Source organism: Corvus brachyrhynchos, unplaced genomic scaffold (genome assembly GCF_000691975.1).
Source record: "Corvus brachyrhynchos isolate BGI_N302 unplaced genomic scaffold, ASM69197v1 scaffold542, whole genome shotgun sequence".
Taxonomy (NCBI): Eukaryota; Metazoa; Chordata; class Aves; order Passeriformes; family Corvidae; genus Corvus; species Corvus brachyrhynchos.
Window position 1 is genome coordinate 994,265 of NW_008236766.1, and position 19,617 is coordinate 1,013,881.

Here is a 19,617-nt window from a genome sequence, read left to right on the forward strand (position 1 = left end):
AGCATTATGCCAAGAACAGTCTTTAGTTCTTTGTCAGCAAATACATATATAATATATCCAAAACTTCCAATTTATACTAGATTGTAAATAGTAGAAATAGATTTGTACTCTAGAAACTGTTTTATTAATGCACAAGAGAGATCCAACAGCTACTAAATGCATAATCAGTAGCAAAATCCAGTTCATATAATTAGATATTTTCATTTTTATTAGCCTTGACTGCAACTGCAGCTTGTTTTGAGGTTTCTTGAAGAACTAAGGTATTTTAAAAATTATCTTTATTTCTAATATTGTCAAATTCTAGTTCAGAAACAGATTATACAAAGAAATCTTAACTCTGAAGCCAGCTGTCACATGCCTTACAAAGACTATGGAATCATGTTTTATAATGCCATGACTTGTCAGTACCACTTAAACATGAATTTGATATTTTTAATCTTCCTATTATTTTCTACCCTCCAAGAAAAAAAAATACAGCAGCTGCACTTAATTCTGTTAACCTACATTTAGTGAAAATATTATTTTTATAGATCATCTACTTTCATATAAAAAAAAAAAAAAAAGCATAGCAATTACCTGTCTTCAATCTGTTTAGCTGAAACCTGAATCCCATTTTTTTTCTCCTCCACTTTAGTTATGACATTCTCCAGGATGATTCTTTGATTTTGCAGAGCTTCATCAAGATGCCTGAACCTATGAAAGAAGGGGAAATTCTCACCCCATGGTTTTCCATGTTCATGAGTGAACAGGTGAGAGCAGGGAGAGCCTCTGGGAGGGCTGTGAGCCGTGTGTTAAATCATGTGGGAGTGAGACAACTGAACTGAGTTTTGCTGTGGCTTTTAAATTCAGACCAGCCAGCACCATCAGCTGGAAAACACAGATGAAAAGTCTTAAATCTCGATGAGCTCCTTTAGCAGTGAGGTACCTGTGTTCCTTGTGCTCTGACAGGAGGCAGCTGCGGCAGGTGAGGGTGTCACAGGTCTCACAAAACAGCTTCAGGGGCTCCTGGGGGTGCACGGGACAAAACAAGGAAAACTCCCTTGCTTCACCTTCAGCTGCTGAGGAATGTAAAGCAAGGGGTCATTGACAAGGATGAGAGCTCAGAAAAAGAGCAACCAAACTCACAGTTTCATGGAAAGTCTCGATGATATTTTTAAAAGGCACGGAACCTGGAACCATCTGATTATGTGAAGCTGGGTTTGTTTGAATTTTTTGCTTATACATCCTACAAACTGAGCACACCAGAGGGGCTCAGGAATAAGCCATCAAAACAAATCATATTGTCCTCTGAACTCTCATGAGTTTAAATATCATGATTTGGAGCATCAGCCTCACAACTCTAAATGCCCTGGTCTGGTAAACCACTCTACACAACTGTATTTTAAAACATAGAATAGCAACTATATGACAAACTTGCAGTCACAGCAGAAGCAAGGAAATCCTTTGTTCTTAAAAAGTCACATGAGCAATTTTTTCCCAAATTTGTGGTTTTTGCAATGCAGTTCATAAACTTCAGCAGCTGGGGCTGATATTAGGCCCTAAAATCTGTTTTTAAAAGGACTTTTTAAAGAATAATGTGATGAAGAGTAAGAATGGACAGTGGGCATGCAAAGTAAAAGCATTGCTTCTGTACAATCTATTCTTGCCTTTTTTTCTGAATGGTAGAATTGTTTTAGAAAGAAGGAACACTGTCAATTAAAGATGCCAGAAAAAGACAGAACTAAACTATGGCAAAACAAACCCTCTACCACCAAAGAAAAGCTCAATTGCTTCCTCACAGTACTCCAAAAAAGACACTATCCCATTATTCTTTACCAACACACGAGAAATCAAACAAAATCATTATTAGATAACACATATGGATAAAAACTTTAAATTATATAAAAGCATTAATTATGTATACATTATTATCTGCTCATATCAAATGAGAAGAAATATTTCCATTTTCCAACAGCAAACCAATCTTACTTACCTAAACATTTTTAAAAACCCAACCTGTGGCAGAGACCATGCTCTCATCCTGTAGCAAAATGAAGCCTTTTATAGAATCGAGCTTCTGAAGTGACAACTACTGCAATGGCACAGACCCACAGAGTACAGGAAGCTATACTGGCTCAGTCACTTCATTTTCAAATTGGAAAATGCCCAACAGAGAAGCAGAAAGGCTAAGAAAATCTCATAGCTAACAATGACAATACAAATATGGAGAAAATCCATGCCACTCTCCAGAAGAACACGTCAAATTGCCCAGTTTTTAGGTTGCTATCTACTCTAAATATTTCTGAGGAGGTTGATTTATTTCCTCCAGTTCAATTGACTTTCATTCCACCTTCTCAACAATGTGCAAGAAGATAATTTGTGACAGATTAGGCCAAGATTTTATGTAACAGCTTTACATAGTTTACATCGTTACGAATTATTTACTGCAGTATCATGCTTTACTCTTCAGGGAAGTTTATTGGTTTATATCATTATTGAATCAAATGCTAATGGATAGTATTAACAAAGGAGGAAATTAGGTTAGGGGGTTTTTAACCAACTCCAATATTTCCTACTAGAAAGGAGCAAACTGAACTCACCTTGACAGCAAATTTTTTTCTGGTTATACTGCAAATATGTACTTTTGTACTAAAACCTGCAGCTGACAAAGCAAATAAGGAGGCTGTACAACCAATAGATATCCAACGAGGATGTCAAAGATCATCCCCTATGTGATCAGATGTTACATCTCAAAAGGGAAAAAAAGACCATAATAACTTTCTGAAGGTTTATGGACTGGAAAAGCCTCTCAAAGTGTTCAGTATCTGCAGAGCATACAAGCTGTTTTTCTGTAAACTCAAGATCAAGTTTTCCATATTAAACTCAAACTTATAATGAGATGTGGCCTTTAAGGTCCACGTGCCATGAAGTCACAATCCTATAAAATGATTTCCCCCTTTTTCTCTCTCTGAAGGGTTCTTCAGCCTTTGGGTGATTGCAATCATCCCAGACAATTCATTGGGGTTTTTTAATATCATGTCAGATTTAAGAGACAAGCAGATTTCAAATGCAAACTAATGATAAAATCAATATTATCTAACTGCAGCACAGACCCACAGGCTCTGCTGCTGGTAATCCCCTGACTCAATTGACATATCAGTGAGAACTGCCACTGAGCCATGCTCTTCTTGACCTACTTTTTACTCAGCTCAGAGCAACACTTGTCAGTTTTGGAGTAAGTTTAGTACTTAGAAATCAGGTACAAGGGCACAACTCTGTTTTTTTCTAGAAGCAGATATCTAACCACAACTATCCATTTCAGCTTCCTAAAAGGCAGCTCACTTGGTGACCAGAGAAAGCTCAGTTGCCCTAAATTCTGAAAATTCATTATTTGAGTCAACATTTTCTACAGCCTATATTTTCTTTATCTCAGGTGTATCTCTTGAATAATTAACAGAAAGTTTTAAATGTCTGTTCCTCAGATCAGTTGGTGCCAACTATGGAAAAGCAATCTCATCTTAGCTAATAGAAAAAATTAATAGAAATAAGAAGGATTTCATGTGTTTGGTGAGGGTGTTTTGCTACTTTGCTTCATTTCTGACCCAAGAAATCTAACACTTGTCAGATGCAAATAGGAGGTCTGACCCTTACAAGGGAAATGGCAAAAGATAGAACAGTTTAAAGACGCAAGACCTCTTAACAGTTGCAAGGGCTTACAAAGAAAGTGACTGTTTTCAGAACACCCTACACAGACTGAAGATGGTGTGTGTGTATCTCCAGAAGAAAAAAAGCCAGTCTGAGTTCAAGTATATCCTAGTATTTGCTCTCTTGGAACTATTCTGGAGGGAAATCTATGTCCAAAAACAGATAAAACCTACATAAATAATAACAGCAATAATAAAAAAGCACAAATTACATTCCAAATAATTTCTATATTAGCTAGTCTGTGTATGAACTACCAACCTCCTTGTTCATGTCTTTTCAGCACATGGAATTTAGTACTGAACTAAAATTCTTTCTCATGTTTTTATGTGTCTGCATCTTTTTATTCATATAGCACACACAAACCTACAGCTGAGCCACACGCATAACGTCTCACCAGCATTTGTCAACACTATGAGCTGGTAATCTTACCTAAACTGACATGAAATTATAAACAGTTGGAGCCTCAAAACCACAGTCCTTATCTTGTCATCAACTCAAGAAGAAAAACATTGTCCATTCAATCAGGACATTTTGAGGGGAGACTGGGGAACTTCAGTTTATATTATTCTCTAGAAAAGACCCAAGAAACATTTAAATGTAATCTGTGTTTTTATTAATACCATTCTTATGGACTTCTTTTGCTTACACTCTATTTGGCATATTTTGTCTCTAGTGCCTCAAACTGTGTTTGATATGACCACCCAGTACTTTAAAAACTCCATCTATGGCAAGTCTAGATTTCTACAAAAGGAAAATGCTAAAGAAAAGAAAAGAGAAAGAATAATCAGTGGGCTATTTTTATTCCTTTTTCTGTCCTTCATTTTCCTTATGAAGAAGAATGAGTGTGCAGCACAAATTCTTAAGTGAAAAATTGCTTATATAAGTTCATGTTAGCATATTCTGCAGCAGATTTCCGACATAGGAGAAAGAAAATAATGAGTAATAATAGGAGATGGCAATACTTTCTGTAGATCACCATTGTATAGGGTTGAGACATACTTGCCAGTCAGCTTAATTTGTGCTTGCTCATATACACTCAGGAGACATTTCTCGTTATACACTCAGGAGACATTTCTCATTCCAGGCTTAGGAAAGGAATATCCTGTAGTGATCACAGCCTTTTGCTGTCTGTGACTCCCCCGCACACCTTGCACATATGCACAGGCATTGCTTTACCATGGTTTCCTCAATGAAGTTACCCAAATTGGGGCAGAAATACTGAAAGGGCAAGGCCTGCTGCTGTTGTAGCCCTCCCAACCCTGTCCCATAACTCCACGGATTGGAAAGACGTGGAGAAGACCCTATCTGTGAAGCACAAATATCCAACTTTTTCCCAATACTGTGGAATGCTGATTGTGGCAATGGCCCTAAAGCTGGAGAAAAATCAACCTCTCACTGACATGTACATATCCTGAGTCTCACAGACAGAGCCTGGTGTCTGTGGCACAGAGCCTGCAAGTGCTCCTTCTGCAGCTGAATAACTGATAGGAGAAGAAACAAAATCAGTGTGTCCCCAGTACCTGTGCAGCCTTTCAGGGATACAGACAGGAAGCGGTCTCCAGGTTCCTTGCCATGTCTGTGTTCCTCTGTGCATGAGCTGCACAGCCACTTGTTGCATCTTGTACAGAGGCTGTGGGCAGGTCTCTTCTCTTTGCACATGGAGCAGCTCTGAGAACAAAAAGTGCAATTACATACATGCATAACAAATCAGCTGTACAAGCTCTTATCTTTAACAGACTATATCTGATACAGATTGCTAAGCTTTGTATTTTTTGTCCTCAGACTAAAGCAATTCAAGTTATTTTAAGAGTCTGGTTGTTACTGTGTAACATTCAGAAAAATATATAAAACATCCTAATGGTGAGACAATTTAGAAAATAACATGGGGACACCCACATACTGTTAATGAAAAACTTAGCTCCTATCCTCTAAAGAGCTGATCAGAAATTAACTCAATTTATGTCTTGATATCACATGGTGTGAACTGGAAACAAAGCACAGCAACATGAGAAGAGCTGGAAACCTTAATTAAGTATTCTCTCTATTGATTCAACAGCTTAGGGAATGCCCTTTGCTATACAGGCCATGCTGCTGGACACGTCACTGAGGGGGAAAGGAAGAGAGCAGCACATAAATGAAGTGGGTAGTTCAAAATTTTGGTATCCAGAACAAACTCAAGAGTAATTTCACGATAGCTACAATGATAATTCTTTTGAGAAGGATTTGTTCTAGGCATAAAACACCTTGTTTCAAAACTCCCAATTTTCATGGTTTTCTCTCACCACAGCCACAAATTGGTACTAATGGGCAGAGTGAGCACAGTGATGTGAATTTACCATCATCAAAGCATAAAGGCTTTAGCACCATTTTATCAAACTGAAGCATTTCCTCCAAGGTTATAATTTATCTACTGTAAACACAATATTGTTCCTCAGTATTGCTACTACTCAGGGCTACTCAAGCAAATAAGAATAGATGGCAAAATCACTTCCTATGGTGTCCTTTCTGCTGGGCATCAGCTTATCTTCAACTCAGCTATGATTGCATCCCAAGTATTTGATAGGAAACACGAGGAGAAGAATATAGCAGCCTGTGCTCAGCTCATAACCCCTGAGGCAAGTTCTGGTGAGGGTAAGGGAAGAGTTTCTCCTCCTGGTGGATCAGGAAATAGAAAGTCTGAAGGAAGAACTATTGCAGTTCTCGGCTGGTTGTCTCAGTTTTAAATCACAGCTTTAACATTTAGTGGAACATCCATAAATCACCTAAATTCTGAGACACAAGTGAGTCAAGCTCTGACTCACTTCAGCACAAGAAGAAAAATTTTTGTTCTGCTAAAATTAACTTAAATTTTCATTCCCTTCTGCAGGTCGGGCATTTCACAACAGGTCTATTATCGAGCCATTACTCAAGAGTTTCTAAATATTCACAATCTTTCTCAAACAGATTGGGCAATTCTTGACAATAAGACAACAAAGCAAAGTTTTAAATGTGTTTCATTGTGTAGAGAGTGAATTGTTTGTGCAAGCCAATATGGTATTTTAGCCATTTGCTTATCAACAATGTTTTCCAAAAGGTACATACAAAAATTTAAACCAAAAAGCCTAATAAAACTTATATAACCAAAATGCAAGGATTATTTAATTTAATTGGGGAACAAAGATTGTATATAAAAAGAAGCGTCTAAGCTAAAATGTACCCACCTAGGTCCATCTTAGGGGTCAGGTATAAAGCTGAGGGATGCTCTGCCTTCTCTGCCATAACCAAAAGTGCTTAAACACAGGTTTACCTGTAACAGTTCAGCTGTCAGTCTGACTGGAATTTATATTGACACTGTACTGTGTTAACATCACTTTTAAGTTGCCGAGTGTTGCCACAGTTACATTATTTATGATGTGGAAATTGGGTTTTGGGCAAGAGATTCTGAATTGCATATTTCTGAAACTCCTGCTGCTGGCATGTAGCACATCCTATCATTCATGGTTCACTCTCTCACACACTGAGAGACATCTTGCTTCCAGACACTTTGTTATGAGCCTTGACAGATTCCCATTTGAGCACACCAGGAAAATTAAGACCATGATGGCAGCTCAGCTATGTCTCAGCTGGATGATCTGGTGCTTTCTCCTTTTGATGTCACTGATGGTGAAATTGTGGCTTTAATTTGGGGTGTGATGGTAGTGGTTAAAGATAGAAAGTGAGCAAAGCTACATGACTTGACTTAATAAAAAGGAAGCCAAAAGCTATGAAGGTTCACAAGTTGCTCTAGGGTACTCATATGCTCCAGTGAGAAATCTGCATTACTGAACTGCTCGTAGGACTCCTGAGGGATTACAGAAAAGAAAAACCTTCTTTTAAGGATGGTTTGAAAAAATAATCTAATGCTTTCGAAGACATTAGATATTCTCATTTGATTTCCTTTCTACACAAATTCTCATTGAAAAGTAAATGATGCAAGTCACAGTAATTAAGAAATCCCAGTATAATAAATGCATTTTAAACACTCAGCAGTATCTTATGAGTTTTCTTCCCCTCTTTGGAGAGGGCATGTGAATACACCCCTTCTTGTTTTAGATCAACTTATGTTGCACTCTACAAGCAATGTACACCTGAAGAGGTCAATACACTTTGCTTGCCTTAATTATTTTTACTTCCCCAGAACACTTGGTGGATTAGGTTACACATTCTTTACTTTTTAACAACACCCAACTTTCTCTGTCCCTCTTGTCCACTCAAGTTAGTGGCAACTGCAAAGCTGTGAGAACAGTCCTGCCTGTTCAGTGGGTATTTAACAGAAGTGGAATCCATCTATGTACAATGTCAATACAAGGCAAAAGCAGTAATCCAACGTCTTCCTTTGAATCCATTCCCCAATGGGAAACTGCAATACGATGTGAGGGGTTTTCATCATTAAAACAGACAATCAGAAAATTGTAATTGCTCACATGACCTAATGGGTGATGTTGGTGTAACCATTTAGTCAAGAGTCAGCTTCTGAGCAGGTAGAGAGAGGGGATCCTCCCATTCTGCTCAGCTCCAGAGAGGCCACATCCAGAGTATTGTGCTCAGTTCTGGGCTCCACAGCTCAAGAGAGACAAGGAGCTACTGGAGAGGGTCTAACAAAGGCCACAAAGATGATGAGGGGTGTGGAGCATCTCTCTAATGAGGAGAGGCTGCAGGAGCTGGGCCTGTTTAGTCCAGAGAAGGCTGAAAGGGGATCTCATCAGTGCATATAAGTATCTCAAAGGCAGGTGCCAAGAGCATGGTGCCAGACCCTTTTTAGTGGCGCCCAGTGACAGGACAAGGAGCAATGGCCATAAAATGAAACACAAGAAGTTCCACCCCAAAATGAAGAAAAGCTTTACATTGAGGATGGCAGAGCACTGGAACAGAGCACTGGAAAAGGCTGCCCAGGGAAATCATGGAGTCTCCCTTTCTGGAGACCCTCAAACCCACCTGATGTGTTCCCGTGTCACTGCTCCAGGTGACCCTGCCTTGGTGGGGGAGTTTGACCGAATGATCTCCAAAGATCCCTTCTAATCCTGACAATTCTGGGATTGTTTACTTTGTGTTGAAAGCAGAGAGGGGACAATAAGGAATCCAAGACATTCAGTACCTTCCTAATATGTTAATTATCACAGATACATTAGTATCAATATTTTTAATGGACTGTTTAAAATATAGAGAGGAAAACTCATTCTTCAACTAAAGTTTTAAAATTACTATGAAGGCAGTATGTCCACCTCTAGTAATGAAGTGATTACAGTGCTGCACAAGCAAACTATAAGAGAAGCTGATGTTCAAAATGAGATTTGCTCTGTTTCCAGTGTTCATCTGGCAGTGTTTCAACAACCCACAACTTCATGGCTTTCACCTACCTTTGCCATAGCTGAATCACCAATGGGAAAGTCCTTGAGGAAGAAATTCTCAACTACATCCCTTGCAAAGCAGGTCTGTTTGCACACAGGGCAGGAAAGGATACCTGAATTTAAAAAAAAAAAAAGGAAAAAGAAAACCACCACAAATAAAGCAATGCACACCAGCCATGCGAACCCGGAAATGATAGAAATCACACTTCAGTCTTGTGGCTTTTTCAAATCACATGGGCAGTTCCAGGAAACTAAGCCATTCTTCAAGCCCTAAGTGGCTAGGCCTAATTCAATACATAGAAAAGAAAAGAAAAGCAATACAATTCCTAGAAAAACACCAGCTTTCAGTGGACTTATTTCGGTGTTTATTGATGATATCTGCATGTCCAAATTCTCACGTGGCTTAGAGATGATTAAAACTGAGCTGCACTTTAAACTGTATCCCCTTGTTACAGATCTACTTGTGCTTTCTGAGATTCTCTACAGTTCTAGACCAGCTTTACCCACCAGGCGTGCATCCAAGCATAAAACACACACTCCTTAATACCAGTTTCACAGTGCAGACTGCAATCCAAGTGAAGTGACAAGGGAGTAACATGCTGCTAGCAGAAGCAATGAGTCAGAAAAAAGACAAAAGATAAAAAAAGTTTCATAGGGAAAATTATTATAGTAAATCCAGAGGTGGCAAAATAAGATCACCCCTAAAGCAAAGCAAAGTGAGCAGCAAAACCCAGCTCCACCTTCATTAACTACTGAGCACAACTGGGTGAGAACCAAGAGTTCAAGCAGGTGTCCATACCTGAACACCTGCATTTTTGCACCTCTGCTATTTCATTCCTTGACTTTTTTGGGCTAGCAGCTCTATTATATTTGGCTAGAAGCTCCAGTGTGTTGGTTTGGGGTTTTTTGTGAAAGGACACTGCATGTTTCTGGCCACATTCCTGCAAACTACTGTAGATGTGAAAACAGTCCCTTAGAGAGGGTGGTGGTGTGTCAGTCTATTTCACCTTATCGAGGTGTGTCTTTTTTTTTTTAATCCAAGTTTTTTCCATTCTGTCAAGAACAGAATTTCAGTGCTCACCTTGCCAAGTCATCTATTTATGATAACTAACAACAGTATTTTCTATGACTAACTAGTTTAAACTCACTTAAAGCAAGGTTTTAAAGCAAGATCAATGACAACATTCTACTGTTCAATGTGCTTTTTTTCCTTAACTCAAAATTATTTTTGCACATGAAGAGTGGCCTGTAAGTTAATTAAACCTTAAGTTGTCTATTACTCTTCACATTACACCATTATCAGAGACGCTCATGTTTTCCAGGTTCTTGGTATTAACTGTCCCTTGGGACATGACTCCTGCAGAGGGAAAATGCTAATTCCAAATGTCTCCCAGTTTCAGACCTGGGCTGCTGTAACTGTACCAGCAGCATTTTACATTGACAGGGACACACAGACCCCAAAATATTCCTACATTTCCACTTGTGACAAAAGCACTCACTCAGATGTCTGAACAGATTCACTTCCATTCACAAATGTTTCAAAGAAACTCTGAGTTCTGGTACATCTCCTTTGAAGGTTCTTACTAAGAACCACTTCCATGAGGTTTAGATCTTCTTTAGCCCAAATCTTATAAAAAAGCAAAAGCATAATTGTTTTCTATTTTTCAAGGTTGCATTTACAACAGAACTGTGATTTGGGGGCCAAGTAGCAGACCATGATCTACCTAAACTATTCATTTAACTGTGCATTTCACACAACCCTGAGTGTTAAGCAGACATGAGAAGGAACAGGCTGTACCCACAGGTGGCTGTGCTGCTCAGCCATGAGTCACCCCAGGGAAAAGGGCAACACAAGCAATTTCCAATGCTCTGCTCATTAGGCATGTAAGCTGAGCCTTGTTTAAGGGTGTTCGCTGGCAGGAGTTACAAAGATGCTAAAAAATTATCTGATAAAGATGCTCAAGATGGCAGAAAGCTGAGGAAGTCTTTTAGCCAGTTCCTCTACTTTGCATCCTTCATATAAGGACTGCACCTGAAAAAGCATCTGAATTACTTACAATTTTTGTAGCTAATCACATTTTCACACACTATACCCTAGCACAACACAATTCTTTTATATTGGTGGCACTGAAATCTCTCCACGCTTTCCCAAATTACAGTGTGTGAGACTTTTAGGTGCCTGCTAGCAGCTCTGTCCTCAGGAGACATGTAAAAGCAGCAGGAGGTCAGACAAGCTGTGTTACACTGACAGTGCCTCCTACTCTTTGTAAATGGTGCTTACTGCAAGCAATGGTGAATTGCAGTGCTAATTCCTGGGAGCTGAAACACTTTTCAAGTTTCCCTGTACAAAGTGACACAGTTGGAATAAAAAGACAGACCCATTCTGATTGATAAGCAAGATACCTACTCTGCAAGCAGCTTCTCAAATAAGTCTCATGGGACATGCTCTAATTCCCAGTGCAGTCAATAGGAAACCAGCTCCTGACTTCACAGAGTCGCCATGAGCCCCTGGAGACCTGCAATCAGTTTTTTTCTCCCTCAATAGCATTGCCAGTTCTTGATCAGGCTAACACTGAGAGAAAACCTCCATACTGAGGCTACATAATACTCTGCAAATTGACCAAAAGGGAAATAGCCAACAGGTTATTTTCTGAAGTAAGAAACCCATGACTCTCACAGGTACTCTCTCATTTACGAGCCATATGGGTGAGCACACAGAAAACATTTCTGGGAACAGCTGCTTACTGGGAAACAAAGGCACGGGGCTTTGTCACAGCAAGGACAACTTCTACTGGCACACTACACAGGGTAAAAAAAGTTACTATTGAAGTTACTATTTTATTGTGTTCCAACACTGTTCTGTTAGTGCAGAATGTTAAATCAAATTATACCAATGGAATGATACTTCATGGAATGCTTTTTGGCCTCAGGCACATTCACGTGAGCTTTAAATTCTACTAGCTTGTTACAAACCAGTGAAGTATAGAGGACAGTGTAATTAGAATGCATTCATTTGATAATGAGCAAGATAACATTTATAGTGGTTTTAAATTTAAAAAAAAAAACCTCAGAGAAATCTTTGATAATTTTCACACTTAGAAAACACAAATCATGCTTGGATTTCAGTTCTGTACAAAAGCCTCCCTTATATATATTGAGAAATGCAATCAACAGTTTGTAGGTAAATGCCATTACTGCTGATTAATATTAAGAGATATCTGAAAGCGATGCCCTGGATGGCACAGCAGAATTTTGTCCCAGGTTTTAGATCCAAGTTATGCTACTAAAATGAGTGTTGTTCCAGAGACACAAATGGAGCAAGCTGCACGGGTCAGAACTTTGCTTTAGGCTGACTACCACAGACCACCAAGTACAGCTTTGATTGTGTAAATGTCACAGTGTGTCTTAACTATACAAAGAACTGTAAATTATAATTATTTTAAATCTAAAACTCCCTTGAGATGAACATAAGACATGCAGAGTCATCGGCTTAATTTAAAAAAAATTTTTTAAGTTTTTCAAAAGAGCAGTTAACAGGAAAAATAATGGGGACACCACAGTAAGAGAGTATTGGAAGTCATTTCCTACTTATAGGTGGGCTAATCAAAAACACCTAATAGTGAATTCTGTATCTAAAACTTTATTAAAAACACAGGAGACAAATTTTTATCTTGCTAAAAGAGGGATTACCTGAGCGTGGTGGCTTTGGAGATCACACTTGTTCAGCTAATTGGGCTGATTTGATACCTTTTCCACTTAATAAAAACCTGTGCTCTCTGGAAATGCCCAACCTTTTTCAATAGGAAGTCCCCAAAGAATCAAAAGTTAGCTTGGCTTAATAAATACACTCCAAAACGGTTTGTGGAGCAATTAACCTGAAATTAAGCAAACCTTACACACATATTTACAAACAGCCACAAGCAGCATCACGCTGTGCTCATGCTCAGAGTGCAAACCACCAGTAAGGCACATTTTCCTGGAAACCCCTTACCTGGGCTCTGGATAAAGAGCTAGAGAGGTGCCCAGAGAGTCACCTGTTTGGGGGGACAGGTGGGTGGCAAGGACTGCACACACAGGAATTCCCTGGAATCAGGCAGTGCCGTGGCACAGGCTGCAGTCACTCCACTTCTTACAGGCTACCTGGGGCTGCTCCCTCTTCTTTGGCCAGGAATGCTGGCAAATCAGCAGGGAAGAAAGATGTGCTGAGCCACTACAAGGTGCAGAGGTTTTTTCCTCTTGCCTTCTTTCTTGCCCTTGCCTCTAGGATTCATTCAGGCCTCAGAAAGCTTGCCTTGGTTGTATTTTTCCCAGATAAAAATCTCATAGTCAAAATGAACGGCAGCGTCCTACTTCCTTTCTTGCCTGGGTCTTCACTCAATCCTCAGAAAAGGCTGGGGGAGAAGGAAAAAGCAGGTCTTACAATGCCATTCACTCCCACAGTAGTTTTTGCAAGACCATTCCCTCAATATTTTTCTTGCCTTCCCACCTTACCACTGCCTCCAAACAACACTGTTAATCTAAGAACCTGTACTTTGCAGACAGCTCATTTAAATATATCATTATTAGAGCACTGGGGGTGAAGGCAAGAGTAGTCAGAAGCCCTGGAGACTCACTGTTTGTACACATGAGAATGATGCAATTTCTGGAGCTAAACAGCAACTCAACCAGGAATTACAGGACCCAAACAACAGTTTACATATTAAGAGATCAGGAGCCAAATTCTGCTATGGTACAGTCAGGATGCCTAAAGGGAGGCCATTATTGATATCAAAACCCCTAGAAGTAGCAAAAAGCTGACAGAGATGTTGACACATTCTATTTTTGCATGGAAATTAAATCGGTAGGAAGGAGGCAGGAACATTTGCATAAACTATCTTTTAGAAGTTCAGTGCCTCCTGCTGTTTAGCACTTGAAATTGTTATTTGTGACATCCCATTTCACTGCTAAAGAGACGACCACGAATTTAGAAAGGCTAGCAATGGTCCTAATGTTGGATTTAAGCCCAGTTTCACTGTGTTGCACAGAATAAAGCCCTATTTCAGAATTATATGCAGGTTAAACCACATATAAGATATTCCCAGAGTATTTGAGTTATCAGCAAGTACTGAAGAATCACTGGAGACCACATGGTATTGAACAGACTCCTACAAAGTGTCACCACGTGAGGGATGTGGAGGAACAGTCCTACACCTACATCCTTCCAGGGCCCCACTGCTCCTGTAACTCCCATCCCAGCAGGCTTGTGCATCTGAACACCACCACAAAAGGCACCAGCACTGGAAAAGAGATGTGTAACTCTGTGTGTGGCTATAAACACAGCCACACACACGTACAGGCACCTCTGAGTCCTGAAAAGTTCCAGCAGCAGATGTTTACTTTGTTGAATTAGTTTGCAGCCCTTTTTCAGCAGCTACCATGTTTATTTCCAGTTTCACACTCCCATCAGCAAGAGTAACTCAACAGAGGGTTGGGGGAAAAAAATGGAATTTCAGAGGCAGTGGATCCATTAGTCAGACACAGAAGCCCAGTCTGGATACTCCAACTCCACACCTGGGATATCCAAAATCAGCCTTCAGGAAAACAACAAGGTTCTGCCTTATCCTGTTCAAGCCCCAGCTCCCCACAGGCCGGATCTCTCACATCCCACAGCACTTTTTCTGTTAATGGAAGCTGCCACACTGCATTGGACCCAGCAATAATAGCACTCAGACAGCGTGTCCCTTTGTAAAAGCAGAAATAAAGAGAGAACTAGAATTTCTGAGCGCTTCCAAGGATTTGACACCACTTATACTGCAGCAATCTAATTCGTAAGTGACAGAGCTATGGATCATTTACAGAAATCATCTCCAAAGTGCCAGCTGTAACCTCTCCCCCACCCACAGACACCAAGTACATGAAAAGCCACAGCTCACAGTTTTGTTCAAGGTCTTCCAGTCTGGTCAGGTTTAAACAGAAAGAGCCCTCAAGCTGACTGCCTCAGAAATAAATCAATGCAGATAATTTACTTATTATTATTATGAGAATCGATTAGCATAAAGAAACAAACAGTGGAGCTACCACACACACTACATTCATACTTGCTGTCCACATGTTGCACCTATTCCTCTGCTCTTTTTCCTCCACCAACCATCAGAATAATTATTCTCAGAGAGCATTAACTACAGCTCCAGCTGCAGGCATAATTTACACTTCCTTGGAGACCCAATTAGAGGTTATAGGAAACAGCTCTGAAGACAACTTCCCACTCTACAGTTTCATATTTATATAACTAAACCCCTCATTGTTTCACTTGCCTTTTGGATCTGGCATCCAAACACCACAGTGCAAAGGGCTGACTAACTTTAAACCCATTTTAAGTTGACTAAATATATACATTATGAACAGTTTCTCTCTTTAAAATAACCTTTCTACTTCCCTTTTTAGAAATAAAACATGCACTTGGTGCTAAGTGGCTCTAAATAAAGCAAAAGGGTGTTCTTCAGAATTAACAGACCATTGCATTGCAGCACTTGCCTTGTAAGAGTGCATCAAAGCTCAAAAGGGTTATTGGGTATCCTGGAGATACCACAGCTGTACCAATGCAGCCAAACTGCCTCCCTGTAAACTAAACTGTGGTTTAAAGAACTCTGTAGATATTTTTTGTTTGTCTGTTTATTTTTTTTATTATTTAAATACAGGCTGAATACAAGCTAAGGCACTGTGTGTTGACACCTGGAGTCTCTTGAAGCCAGTGCACCACACTTCCTATGCCAAAACTTCATACTGAAAACGAGCCTATGGCCAAAGGAGTACTAGAGCTCCATCCTTTTCCTGAAATAAACCCCCTGAGGATATCTCTGACCAACACCTTGCTGACTTTTGGGTGTACCTCACTAATAAGTATTCACAATTAGGGATCCAGAGTTAGATATATACATATATATAGCACCTACCATACAAGCTGAGGAAAATTGGACATCTGTCAGTAGTTGAAGGCACATTTGCTCTCTTTACAAGTCTAGTTTTCTCTTGGTTTTACCCAATCTGTTTGCAGTTTTCTAATACCTATCCCTAGTCTATTTCCTGGCATTAAGTTAACACAACACAAGCATGGATAGTTTTTGATTTATGCAGAGAATATGGGTAGAAATTATGCAGCCAATTTCCAGGATTTCTGTTATCCAACCTCAAGAAGTACAGAAGGGCAAAGAACATTTTTTAAATGAAATTGCAGAAAGTAATAGCTCAGCATGCAAGTTCAATACAAAAACATAACACAGTTAAATCCACCACTTCACAAAGCAATTTACAAACTACTAATAACATTTTACTTTACAAGTTAGACTAATTACCCAATTTGGTCACAAAATGTTAAGAATACCAGGGCTTATATCAGTTAGCAGAAATCTGCAAGATGTTTCAGCTCATCTTTTCTGATCTACCTTGTTCTCAGGGGTCTTAACTGTGATTGAGCAGCAATTACATGTGATTTTTTCTTTTCTTTTAAGGGGGGAAAAAAAAACCAACAAACCCTTTAGCTGAGACAGTCTTGCAAAAACATAAACTTCTCACAACAATGCATCTCCACTAGTCCTCATTTGACTACTTTTGGAATTAATGTGTTGGTGATATTTAAAGTACTAAATCAATTTATATCATTTAACATCTTACAGAAAGGAAGATTTGCAGAAGTGGGACAATTTATTTTGGCATCCACCTCCACCTCAGGGAGGAGGGATAAGCACAGGAACCTGGATGAATCTGGTTTTGCATGTATTTAGAACTCCATGAGAAAGAGCCAGACCCAAGAAGCCAAGGCAGCATGCAAGAGCCAACACTGTACCACGAGTAGCAATTCACACAGGTAGGAGCCTGGGAAAGTCCTCATCTGAGACATTTCCATCTCAAGAGATGTGAGAATGTTTTCTTTTTCTTACCCAAGCCCTCTTTTCAAAATTATTCTTTCCCATGCAGTAAACAGACTGGAAGCACATAACATGCAGATCTGCAAAGCAGGAGAATGTGGATTCTCTGTTACAGGAAGAGAAAGAATAAAAATAGGAAAGCAACACTGGCCTGCAAAGAATAAAAAAAAAAAAAAATATAGGAAAGAAAGGCTTGAGAATCTTAAATTTCCCTTCATAGAAAAAACATATGTAGGAGCCAAACTCACAAAGATAACTTTCTTTTTCCACTCAAATTACTCCCAGACTCTCAGTTCTCACAGCTATGAATAAATTCTGATGTCTATGCAGCTTTTCCATAGGAGCTCTGGCTGCTGTCTCAGGGCTTTCATTCATGAGTCACCTTAAACACACAGGAATAAAAGTAAGTTCCAACACCAACACCCATCAAATGTCAGGACCACTTACCTCCAGCTTTTCAGCAATTTCAGTACAAAACAATAAACTAGAAAAGAGCTTTATATTAGCAGTGTATTACTTGTAGTAAAGCATACAGAAACCTGCACATTCAAATACTCCTTCTGTGACAAATGTCACAGAATGACTTCACTTGCAAATACATTCATTTCTCCCATCCTTACATCTTGCTTGAGGAATTCCTAGTGAGTAAGGAACCCATTTTGCTTACAGGCAATAGTTTGAATTTACTCAGCTAAAATGGCTTAGCACTTGCACTTACAGTTTATCACTGGCACCTACATCTGATCAAACTTAAAGATAACACTGAAAACTGAGTTGGAATTGTAGTGCCTGTAATTCAGCAACCAGTGCAGATAAGACAAACATTTAACACCGTGCCATCAAAAGAGTTCACAAATTCATCCTGCCTGACCTATGGTGGCTGCAGTTTCAGTCACTGACTTAATTAAGAGACACAGATGTTTTGGTTTTGCTGCTTCCCTTGCTCCTAGATTAACTGAGTCTCTGCACCTGCTGTCTCACTTCATTTACTGGGTCATCACTGCTCATTATTTCTTTCTCTAGTCTTGCTCTTTCCCACAGAAGCTCCCTATCTACACAAGAATGAAGAAGTAAACAGAGAAACTTCAGGAACACAGAAATAAACTAGTATTTATTCCATTTTGCTACAGACAAACAATTCCTGATCCAGCTTATAGAAATATCCAATATTTGAACAACTCATGAGAACCTCTAGCTGCACTTCATCCGAGATCAGCAAGTGGTAGAAATTCACTTTTCCACTTAGTAAACAGAAAGAAGGAGGAGAGGAATGGCTGAGATGTCAAATGCAGATGCATAAAATCTAACGGAGTGCTTGTTTCAGCAGTGTTTTATTACAGACATCCCTCAGACTTTAGGCCTACTATGAATGAGCATAAAAATTTTTAAGGAGACATTACTTGAAATTACTGCCTCACTCTCCTTCTCTCCTTCTCCTACCTTCGTATCTTTCTCTGTCTGTACCCTAGACATGAACAGCCTTTTTCCTTTCACTTCTCCTTTAGCTTTTGTGTTTTGCTAGCCTTTCAACAGCCACCTCTTAACCCTGATTCCATTTGTTCTCAAACCTGAACTAGTCTAGTTTATGTCATCTCATCAATTCTGATCACCAGCACCTCAGGGAAGGTATCTTCTCTTCCTACACATTTCTAAAATCTGCAGTGGAAGAGATAATAAATGCTGCCTCTCACTCAACTGAAGTTCAAAGCCTGTGAAACTAGAAGTTATCAATATGCCTTTGCTCCTTGTATAAATTAGTAATGAGTCTGGAATGCTTCCTCACGGCAATTAAGACTCATTTAATAAAAATTACTATATTCTGTCATCTAGGTTTTACTCCAAAAAAAGTTACACATTTTCTATGAATATCACTACCAGAAACAGAACAGATAATTTCAGGATTTCAAAAGGCACAGCCAGAAATGCTTCTCACCCTCACTAGTTTACTCAGCTTGTTAGGGTGAGTTAGCCACAAGCTAACTCAGGTAGAGAGAAACAACATTCACAACGAGATAAAAGGAAGAGTTTCAGTGCACCAGAATACACATATTCTAATAATTATTATTACCTCTGTTAGAAACAAAGAATTGGATGTTTTTGTGTTGTTGTTGGGGAGGCACTGAAGGAGGGGGTGAAGGAAGAACAAAACTATCACTACAACCATAGACCAGAAGTCCAGCATGTCAAAAAGATTGCAAAAAAGATGTGGTCTGAAAGCTATCTTGTAGCATTTATTCATTTATTAAGCTAAGAAAATCAAATATTCATCATTTCAACTTGGTAAGTGAAACATTCAGCCCATTCTGAAAAATGTTAAAATGTTCCCTGTGTCATTTCTCTTCAAAACGCTGCTGTTGGATGAAAAACATAATGAAGGTGGCTGGTTCCCAACCCACTCTCTGCTCACACAAACCTTGACTCCTAGTTTATCAATTTAAAGTAGTGCTGTAGAAGAATAGGCCTCAAAAATTACTTCTTAATCCATCTCTTTTTATAATACTGTATTGGAAAGAGCACAAGCCAGAGATTTTTAAATATTACCTTCATAGAGAACTTCATACTCAGTGGGAATACAGCTGTATCCTTGAACCAAATCTGGAAGGCAGTCCTTACAGACGGAATGGAGGCAGGGCAGCATTCTGGGGTCCCTCCTCCGCAGGTCC

General features: G+C 39.4%; 1 protein-coding gene across 2 annotated transcripts in view; it reads right to left on the reverse strand.

The window, feature by feature from the left end:
- TRIM66 (tripartite motif containing 66) overlaps positions 1-19,611 on the reverse strand; it is a 46,443-nt gene extending 26,832 nt beyond the window's left edge. Inside the window, exons 1-5 of one of the 2 annotated variants that reach the window (XM_017727361.1) lie at positions 19,496-19,611; positions 9,060-9,163; positions 5,205-5,352; positions 926-1,055; positions 577-693 (exon numbers count right to left, since the gene is read on the reverse strand). In XM_017727361.1, coding sequence (XP_017582850.1) covers positions 577-693; positions 926-1,055; positions 5,205-5,352; positions 9,060-9,163; positions 19,496-19,592 — 596 coding nt within the window. In that variant the 5' untranslated portion in view covers positions 19,593-19,611. Of the gene's footprint in view, positions 1-576; positions 694-925; positions 1,059-5,204; positions 5,353-9,059; positions 9,164-19,495 lie in introns of both variants that reach the window. The other variant, XM_008644889.2, reaches the window with a different exon arrangement.
- Positions 19,612-19,617: the final 6 nt, after the last annotated feature.